Source organism: Lipotes vexillifer, unplaced genomic scaffold (assembly GCF_000442215.2).
Source record: "Lipotes vexillifer unplaced genomic scaffold, Lipotes_vexillifer_v1.1 scaffold1451, whole genome shotgun sequence".
In the NCBI taxonomy this organism is placed as follows: Eukaryota; Metazoa; Chordata; class Mammalia; order Artiodactyla; family Lipotidae; genus Lipotes; species Lipotes vexillifer.
Window position 1 is genome coordinate 351,731 of NW_006795096.1, and position 10,629 is coordinate 362,359.

A 10,629-nucleotide genomic window follows, 5' to 3' on the forward strand; every position below is an offset into this window, starting at 1 on the left:
TTTTTTTTGTGGTACGCGGGCCTCTCACTGTTGTGGCCTCTCCCGTTGCGGGGCACAGGCTCCGGACGCGCAGGCTCAGCGGCCCAGGCTCACGGGCCCAGCCGCTCCGCGGCACGTGGGATCTTCCCGGACAAGGGCACGAACCCGTGTCCCCTGCATCGGCAGGCAGACTCTCAGCCACTGCGCCACCAGGGAAGCCCGACCTTAACCATTTTTAAGTGTACAGTTCAGTGACATCGAGCATATTCACATTGTTGTGCAACCATCACCATCATCCATTTCCAGAACTCATTTTATCTTTCCAAACTGAGACTCTGTCCCCATTAAACACTAACTCCCCATCTCCCTCCACAGCCCCTGGCCCCCACCTTCTACTTTCTGTCTCTATGAATTTGACTTCTCCAGGGACCTCATATAAGTGGAATCACACAGTATTTGTCCTTTTCTGTGTCTGGCTTATTTCACTGAGCATCATGTCTTCAAGGTTCATCTATGTTGTTACAGGCGTCAGAATTTCCTTCCTTTTTAAGGCTGAATAATAATCTGTTGTATGGATGGACCACATTTTGTTTAGCCATTCACCCATTGATGGACATGGGTTGCTTCCACCTTTTGGCTACTCTGAGTAATGCTGCTGTGAACATGGGTGTATAAATATCTCTTCAAGACCCTGCTTTCAATTCTTGTGGGTATAGACACAGAAGTGGAATTGCTGGATCACATGGTAACTTTATATGGCAATTCTATTTCTAATTTTTTGAGGAACCTCTATACTATTTATGCAGTGACTGCACCATTTTACATTCCCATTAACAGTGTACAAGGGTTTCACCTTCTCATCCTCACCAGTACTTTTTATTTTCTGGTTTGGGTTTTTTTGTTTTTGTTTTTGTTTTCAGTAGCCATCTTGGTGGGTGTGAGGTGGTGTCTCCTGTGGCCTTGATTTGCATTTTTCTAATGATTAGTAACATTGAGCATCTTTTCATGTGCTGATTGGCCTCAGTTTCTCAGCCGTAAGAGGATTATGCTGCACCCCCACCCCAGATTGTGTGCAGAGGGCCTGCAGTAACATACGTGTGTAAAATGTGCATCTTAGTGCCTGACACACAGTAAGAGGTTGATAAATGGCAGCTGCTATTAAGAAGATATTATCAACATATAGTAATTCTCCAAAAAATATTTGACCGTGTCTTTTCCTTGCAATTAAATTGAATTCTTACTAAATTATTAGTACAGAGAGAGTTTTTACAAACTGTTGTAGGCACTGGCATTCATTAATGTGCACATGCTACTTCTTGGCTGAGCAATAAGTCAAGGTATTCAGGTTATCAGGCGAGGCAGTCCTGGTGCTTGGCATTCTAAGTATGCGGCCGATAGCATGATCCTTGATCTGTGGCTATGTCTGTGTCCACAACATGTAACTGTGATGCTGCATCATCTCTACTCTGTTTATTAGTCTTGATCTTAAAATTGAAAACTGATCTCTTAAATCATTTGACATTTTAAGTTACTTTTTCCCTTTGCTGCTTTCTCAGACTTTGGCAAATTTCTTTTTTTTTTTAATATGGTTTCACCTTCATCTTTATAAACTGTTCGCCCTTGCACACCCTTGAGAAGGGATGGTCTTGAAAACTTTAATGACATGGGTGCTTATGATCTAGTTTTAAAAATAGGCTGTAAAATTGTGTGATCCTAACCGTTACCATTAAAAGCGTATTCAAAGCTGTTGCAGCGTTGCTTGTTCTTATTCCACTCACACCCGCGGCCCACTCGAAGGGAGTGAGCTAAAGTACCACAGCAGCAGTTGTGCAAGAGACAGCAGAGCATTTCACCTGTAATCCTGTTTCCTGTTTCATGACGTCTGTAGTGTGGTTATTACCTTTATAATGTGTAATAATTATATAAGAAATACATAACATATAATAAATATCTAGCTGTGTGACTCTAGCATGTGGCCGACAGCCCTGAGTGGGTGAGAGGAGGTGTGATCGCCACCCCTCAGGGTAGGGGTCACCAGATTTTTCTGCTCTTCCTTTTTCTGTGGGAGCACATGACGAGCTCTTAGGGCTCAGGAAACACTACATGAAGGTGACGATGACCAGAGAATGTACTCTTCTCTGTCAGATGGGCGTTTCAGCTCCTTTTGTGTAAAAGCCCACACCACCCTTTGTCTGCTGACCTGTTTACCATAAGTATGTATTACTTTTTCCATTTAAAAAAAGTGAATTAAGAGTAAACAACAACAACAACAACAAAAGAGTAAACAACAGCTGCAGAGGTGGATAGAGATGGCACCCAAATTTCTGCCTAATGAACTTTTAGGTTCATTTTATGAAAATGTATTAGATACCAGGTACATAGTCGAATGCATACGAGGAATATAGACTCAGAAGTGTACACTGGGAGATGTCCCAGAGGGTGCACAATGCGGGACGCTCTCCTAGAACACCCCAAGACGTGCTCCGTCTGTCTGTGCCCCGATGCCTGCAGTGATAGAAGTCCTAGTGTGGCTTCAAAAACAGGCCGTTCTGGGTTTTGGCCCACTTATAATTATTAGTGTTCTTTCCTTAGGCTCGACTCAGTTTCTGAGTTGTATCTTCTGAAGCTGCTCTCTCTCCCATGTGACAGCCCTCCAGATAGCTGAAGCCCCGACACGCATGTCACTTCCAGCCTGCACAGCCCCTCCTCGTACAGGTGCTGTGGACCAGGAGGCTGAGAGCCGGCAGCAGCCTGCACCGCTCACAGCACGCTGTCGGCCTCACACGGGGGCCCGTCTCAAGTGTTTGTTTGGATGACGTGTGCACAGAAGAAGGGGTTTGGGCGGGAGAAGGGGTGAGTTCGGCATTGCACTGAGCTTTAACTTTCTTGTTACCACGTTTTGTTTCGCTGCGCCTCTCCTTTCATTCTCACACCCACTCTTCACCAGGGTCTGCGTTCCCGCCCGGGGGTCTGGTCTGGGTCCAGCCTCCCCCTTTCAGTGCAGTGGTAAGGGGTCTCCAGTCACCTCTCCAGTCACACTCACCCTCTGGGCCTTCCTAAGCCTCATGGGTCACATCACCTGGAGAAGCTGAAGCTCCCCATCAGGCAGCCCCCCAAAGTCCACCTCACGGAGGGTGGAGGAGGGAGGGCAAAGCAGGGCCACTGGGTCTGAGACGGCAGCAGGCACCATCCTCTCAGGACCGCAGGCTGCGAGAGGACCTTAGCCTTTAACTTGGTTTCTGTTGCCTTCCAGCTTCCTCGGAGGGCAGCGTGCGGTCTCTACAGGAAGCTGAAGTGAAAGGATCCGGGGAAGAGGCCCCCGCATCCATGGACACAATGACCAAAAGCCGGTTCTTCCGCCTGTGGCTGGTCTTGGGGTCCGTCTTCATGATCCTCCTGATCATCGTGTACTGGGACAACATGGGCACCGCCCACTTGTACCTGCACACTTCCCTCTCCAGGCCTCACATCCTGCAGCCCTTCCCCAGCCCCAAGCCAGGGGACGGCAAGTATTTCACCGCCAGCATTGAGGAGATTTTGGAGAAGCTCCTCAGTGCTCATGCGAAGCAGAACATCCTTCTGGGTAGAAAGGTGGAGCAGCCCTCCCTGCTGGCCTCCAGCAAGCCTGTGCTCAGCAACATGGAAGAGAGTGTGAGGGGCTACGACTGGTCCAGCCACGACGCCCAGCAGAGCCTGGACCCAGACAGGCGGCAGGCCGAACGGAGGAGCGTGCTGAGGGGGTTCTGCGCCAACTCCAGCTTTGTGTTCCCCGCCAAGGAGCGCTCTTTCGATGACATTCCCAACTATGAGCTGAACCACCTCATCGTGGACGACCGCCACGGGGTCATCTACTGCTATGTGCCCAAGGTGGCCTGCACCAACTGGAAGCGTGTGATGATCGTCCTGAGCCAGAGCCTCTCGGACCAGGGCACGCCCTACCGTGACCCCCTGGACATCCCCCGGGAATACGTCCACAACTCCAGCACCCACCTGACTTTCAACAAGTTTTGGCGCCGCTACGGGAAGTTCTCCCGCCACCTCATGAAGGTCAAGCTGAAAAAGTACACCAAGTTCCTGTTCGTGCGGGACCCCTTCGTCCGCCTCATCTCAGCCTTCCGCAGCAAGTTCGAGCTGGAGAACGAAGAATTCTACCAGAAGTTCGCCATCCCCATGCTGAAGATGTACTCCAACCACACCAGCCTGCCCAAGTCGGTCAGCGAGGCCTTCAGTGCAGGCCTCAGGGTGTCCTTCGCCAACTTCATCCAGTACCTGCTGGACCCTCACACCGAGAAGCTGGCGCCCTTCAACGAGCACTGGAGGCAGGTGCACCGCCTCTGCCACCCCTGCCAGATAGACTACGACTTTGTGGGGAAACTGGAGACCCTGGACCAGGATGCCACCCAGCTGCTCCGGCTTCTCAAGGTGGACAAGCTGCTCCAGTTCCCCCCGAGTTACCGGAACAGAACTGCCAGCAGCTGGGAGGAAGGCTGGTTTGCCAAAATTCCCCTGGCCTGGAGGCAGCAGCTTTACAAACTCTACGAAGCAGATTTTGTCCTCTTTGGCTACCCCAAGCCTGAAAATCTACTTAGAGACTGAAGGCGATAGGGGAAAATTCTGAACACCAAAAAAAAAAAAAAAAAAAAAGTGCTCGTGTTGTTACTTTAAACCTGAATGAAGGGCCTGTGGTACCGCGACCATCTCCCGGAGGATGGAGCAATGCGTTGCCGCATATATTTTTATATGGCTTTGTTTCTCTCCTGGTGTGACACATCGCAGAATTCCACAGTGCTCCTGGTGGCGAGTCAGCTGGAAACACCTGGAATTGACCACACCCACACTCTACTTTGTAAAATACCCTGCGATTTTGCAGTCTAGACTTGCTGTTTACTCCCTCCCTGTATTCATTGAGTACTGTGTTAATATTGTTTTTTAAGATTAATATATTTCAGATATTTAATATGAAAAGCGGAGAAGGAAATGGTGGAGTAAAAGGTTACATCTGCTCCTTCTGCCTGCACTTGTGGTTATTTCGTTGGAGCGACAGATGCTCATTCAGGGACTCCAAGCGACATAATGGCTGACGCTTAGGCCTCAGAATCTCGATTTCAGGAAGGGAGGGTTCATGGTCGTCTTCAGCAAAAAGGAGGAACTTGAGTTTGAGATCAGACGTCACTGTGTTTGTGCAAGGGTAGCAGACAAATCCTTCAAAAGTGAAAGCTCTCTTATTAGGTGATACATGTGAAAAGGGAAGGCTGTTAATAAGGGCCTCATACTTGAGATCATATCGAAGGTAAATCGTACATCCAGGTCACAGTCACAGAGGCTGGATTTTAACTCCAGCCACCTCCTTTAATTTGTCAGTCACGGATATAAGGATTTGCAGTGGCAGGGACGGTGTGGTAGGAGTTTATCCCTAGAATGTGTCCCCAGCATCAGCAGGGCGAGGCTCAGGTGGGGTCTCATTGCCAAGCTGGCTGGTTCGATTCAGCTTCAGGGACGTTCCCTCGAGGACATGACTGACAGGGATCTTCACGTTCAATGGCCCTGCCTTGGTGAAGGTAGGTGTGTGCTAATCCAAGAAGGCTCTTTTTGAACATCTGGTTCAAATGCCTTTGCAGGTTTTGCTCTGAACCCGTAATTGGTGAGAAGCGTGCGGTCATTTCGTGGAGTTTGGGCATCACATTCGACCGTGTCTTCTTAATCTGTAGCATTTGGTCCTAGATGCCCAGTTCCTGAAGAGCTGGCAGAACACGTGGAAGGCCTCCCCCCGGGTGTCCTTGGCGGGTGGTGGCCCTGCTTTTGCCAGCTGTGAGGTGGTGCTGTGTGTGGCTGGAGCCCGGGCCTCTGGTGCTCACCTTGCAGCTTGGAGCTCCACAGTATTAGAAACCACCACTTCCTTTGGAAGCTTCCCTTCTTTCCGTAAGACAGTCGGCAGCCGGTACACAAACTTGAGGAGTCCAGTCTCAGAGTACTTGTCTGAAGAGGCGCCTGCCTCTGTTGGGAGTTTTTCACTGAAGTGTGTTCATTTCGAGAATATTCAGACAGATGTCAAAACTCATTGGGTTGTGAGCTTTTTTCTTTTTTGCACTACGCGGCCCTCTCACTGTTGTGGCCTCTCCCGTTGTGGAGCACAGGCTCCGGACGCGCAGGCTCAGCAGCCATGGCTCACGGGCCCAGCCGCTCTGCGGCATGTGGGATCTTCCCGGACCGGGGCACGAACCCGCATCCCCTGCATCGGCAGGTGGACTCTCAACCACTGCGCCACAGGGAAGCCCGGTTGTGAGCTTTTTAAGGGCAGGGCTACATCTCCTTCTTTCTGTATTCCTGGTTCTTGGCATAGTTACCCAGTAGGTCGGTTTCTCTGGGTGTCGGAGGCATGTTTGCAGGGATGTTGAGGCCCAGGGACTGTTGGAGTGGATGCCAGCTGCATCCACACAGCCACCCAGATTCCTGTGCCAGGGCCCCAGCTGCTGCCTGCGCCGGAGGGACGACTCAGGTTGTGATGGCAGAGAAGGTCCTCCTGGTCTCGGTGTGTGGTGGGGGGTGAGGCAGGCTCCAGGAAGAGAGGGGAAGCCCGCACCTCGCCTCTTTCTGGGGCGTGAGCCTGAGAACTCATTCCTTTTGTTCTGTGCCATTTCCCTGACCCACACAGTAGTATCTTGTACAGGAATTTGGCTCCATGATTTTTGCGGCTAAGATACTAGAAAAATTTTTAAATTGATGCTGTACAATTAGACAATTTAACCAAACAATTCCATAAACTTAAAATTCTTTATTTTGCCTCCGTCTTCCAGCCCTCATCAACACATTTACCCACAGTCCTAATAACACTGTGGTTTTGTGGTACAAAATCCTCTCCCATGTCATCTCTGAGCCTCCAGGGCGCTGTGCCTGTTTACAGTCAGGGAGAGAGCGCAGGAGAGACTCGCCCAACACGCAAGGCTGTGGGCGTCCGAGCCTGGCCTGGACTTGGGCCTCCTGACCCTGGTGCTGTGCATTTTCCACCTCACCCAGGTGTTTAGCACACTTGTGGGGGGGCGGGCGGCGGGGAGGGTCTGTGAGAGAGAGATACTGTTGGTCCTCTTTCCTCTAAGAGTGTCTGGTACACTTTTTCACACATTGATACAGCGTATCCACTTCTGGCCTCTAATGAATATTTAGGCAGTGTTCTGCCGTATTGCTTTTACCATCTACTTTTAAGGAATTTCTACTATTTGGAGACTTTTAAGCTTGTTTTTCAGCAAGGGCTGGGATCTCACTTCTCTCCCCAGTGCAGTTAGTGGGCACCTGCATCCATACTTTGGTGAAGGTGGGACTTTAACCCGACTCTGCCACTAATGGGCAGTGAGAGGGGCTGCCCTGGCCTCCCCAGTGCAGGGGCTGCCCTTGAGCTGGTGAGCAGGGAGCACAGGGCTGGAAGGGGCAGGGCAGGCATTCCCATCCTTGGGATGGGACAGGAGCCTAAGGGAAGAGGGCCGGGCGTTGTGGGGACAGAGCAAAGCAGACGCTGTGAGAAGCATGCCTGTCTCACCCGCCTGCCCTGGGAGGCTCCCTTCTGAAGCACATGGAGCCCACCTGAGGTTTCCAGGACTGTGCTTCCCTGGGATTTATTAGAGGCAAATCTCTGCACTCAAACGTGGACACTGCTAACCCCTATCGCAGTTTGAGTCTCCTTCCCATTCATCCCGTTCCTAGAGCAGGGCCTGGCACTCTGTGGGCACACAGTAACTGTTTACTGAGTGAGTGAGGAGATGAATGATGCTGTTTGAGCCTCGTTCCAGGCTGTGAGCCAGGACGGCTGCCGTCATTCTCCCCACGTGTTTAATAACAAGGTGGCTAGGGCTGGTGGAGGTTCGGTGACTGACCCTGAGTGGGCTTAGAGCTCACTCCCTGTGACTTTTGGCACTTTCTAAGCACCATGTTGTCTGTGGGGCTCATGAGGACAGCTTGCACTATTTCTGGGGAACTAAGTGTTCACCTCTGGTTCAGAGAATAATAATGTGTTTGTATTCCCTTCCTGTATTCTCTCTTCCCTTTGGAGGGTGCTGTCGCTTGCCTTTTCCTCTCAGAGAGAACGAGGATTGCTGTATTCCATGCTTGGCTTCCACAGCCCTCTGCTGAGGGAGGCCTGTGTCCTTCAGGAGCCGGCCAGGGTGCCCCGTCCCTTCCCTGCCCCTCACCCCCCACCCCCTTGTCACCTCGAGAGCCTTCGTGGGCTGGAGACCAGAGTGGAGAAGAGAAGCAGGTGGTCCGCCCCTGGCGCCGTCTGGGAGCTCATGGATGTCTCCCTCGTGTGGTTCCAAGGCCCCACATGCTGTTTCCTTCCCCAACAGGCACGTGTCCCCAGACATCTGCTGCCTTGGCTGCACCTTTGTGGGAGGGACCTAGCTCTAGACCAGCTGTGCCGGCCCTGTTTATTAAACGTGGCACCGGATGGGTTCCCAGCAGCAGGATTTCAGGGGATGCGCCGACATCCCCAGAGCCGCCTTCTTGAGTTTCTCTGGAAGAAGTTGGGTTTCTGGTGGGATTTGCTCCTCAGCCTGTGCTGTGTCCCCACTTGGACAGCAGAGCGTCTCAGAGGCCTGGCGTGATGCTCTTGACAGAAGGTCCAGGATGGTCTGTTCTCCTCAACGGCCCCATCCTGCAGAGTGACAGGCTCCCAGATGTCATGCAGACCCGAGGGCGTCCACTCACCCGAGCAAATTATCCGGGGGTAATTATTGCCTATTTATTGATCAGCTACACTTCCTTTTCTGCCTACCCCACACTCCAAAACCTGAAAATATGAACAGGTAAAACTTGGATAACACAGACATAATTCATCTAAAAATGTGAAGTGCGTCTCCCAAAGGGAAGTTTGGAAGGACTCTTTCTGGTCGACGTCTGTTGTTTTTTGCCGACACAGGTTCCTCCTTCTGGTCAAAGAGCCCATCACTGTCTCCCTCACTCTTAGCCCAGGAGACTTGAGCAAGGCCATCCCCACCCATGCCTTAGCGCTGGCTAGGCTGCCAATGCATTCTGAACCCATCAGTCCCAGTGCCCTCTGCTGGAAACCTCTGAGTGGGGGCTTTACCAGACTGGAGGGACAGAAGCCACTCCTAGAAGAGCTGCACCGAGACTCAGACCGCACGGTGAGGGCACAGGGCTGGGAGGAGTGCGGACGGCCTGGGGGACGTGCCCTGCGCTTTGCAGGTGTTGCGGGGCCAGTCGTTTCCACTCGCTTAAGCTCATTTGAGCCGGATTTCTGGCATTTAACATACGGGATCCTGACTCGCTATTTAATCTCTACCCTGGATCCGGCAAACTAGGGCTAAAGAGAGCCCGTTAGTGAAGAGAAACCATTGACCTTCTGAGCATACTGGCTGTTGCTCATGTAGGTGTGAACAGTTTATCAGCATCATGAAACTTTCTAGATGTTCCCTTACTCTACCAAGGCCCAGTGGCTGGCAAAGGGCCCCCCTGGGATGCCAGTTCAAACCAGCAGAGAGATTAAGGGACTGCGGGATATTTTTTCTTTGGGGAATTATTTCATCATGCATCATCCAGAGGGAAGCTAATGAGGAAGCCACCTGCTTTGAACTCATCTCTGCCTTTGCCCTTGGGTGCTTCAGGTGCAAACCAAATGTCATCCCTCAGGCTTGCCCGAAATGATTCACCTTGGCTGTCCTGGTCACCATCTGGAGGGTATTTGCTCACGGTGATGGCACCATCACGCTGGCGGACAGGGGTCTGTTGGGTGACTTTGTCGGTGATGAATGAACATGCCCTGTCGTGCTGTGTCTGCACCTGACAGATTCTGAGTGTGCGAGCTTGCAGTCCTGGTTGGAGGCTGGCAGGACCGTGAGCGTGTGTGCTGGATCTGAAATGTATAGCTCAGATCTTTGGGGAGTGCTTGACCCATCTCAGAGCCTGGGCATCCAGAACTTTCCTGCTACGTCGGGGACTGAGCACACTTCGGCTGGGTGCAGGTTTGAGCGGGATGGTGCTGACCTTTGAAGGGAAGAAAGCTTCCTCGGAGGGGCAAGGGGACGTGCTGGCCCTGATGGTCAGCGGAGGTGCCTGGAGCAAAGGGATCTGCAAACTGGTCTGCGAGCGGACTTCTTAGAGTCCTTTTCTTGTGTGTGGTGATATATTGACACACAAATGGAAGGTTTTTGTATAATCAAAATGCAAAAGAAGACCACTGCCGCTCAGGTAGATCTGATAGAATACGCCATTTGACAGAGGCCTGGAGACTGTGCTGCAGTTCTGTGTCTCTTTGTGGCTTCGTCTTGGGCCGGGGGAGCTAACAATACATTTTGCGCTTTCGTTGCTGCTATCGTGTGAAACTACCACCTCTGAAGTGGTAGTGAGTCTAAACTGCTCTGAATCCTTGCATGAAAGAAGGTGAGGCTCCACCTCTTTCCCCCTCTAAGCACCATCCAAAGCATGAGGTTGGTTAGCAGAGACATGGCTGCCCTTCCTGGATTCTGCTTGTGTCTCAAGAGCTTCCAAGTGCGAGGGCCCATGCTCAGTGAGTGCCCTGGGCTGGGTCAGCAGAGGCCGCTGGCCGTGCTCGTCTCAAGAATTCCCACAGGCCCAGAGGGAAGACCAGAGCAGGAGGGGAAGAGCGTGTGATGGCTGGGCCAGCATCACGACCTTCCCAGATTC

The 10,629-nt window shown here is 51.6% G+C and overlaps 1 protein-coding gene across 1 annotated transcript; it reads left to right on the forward strand.

Annotated features, from left to right (window-relative positions):
* Positions 1–3,306: 3,306 nt before the first annotated feature.
* CHST12 (carbohydrate sulfotransferase 12) lies at positions 3,307–4,575 on the forward strand. The gene has a single exon (XM_007467415.1). It carries the CDS (start codon positions 3,307–3,309, stop codon positions 4,573–4,575), a length of 1,269 nt encoding a protein of 422 aa, XP_007467477.1.
* Positions 4,576–10,629: the final 6,054 nt, after the last annotated feature.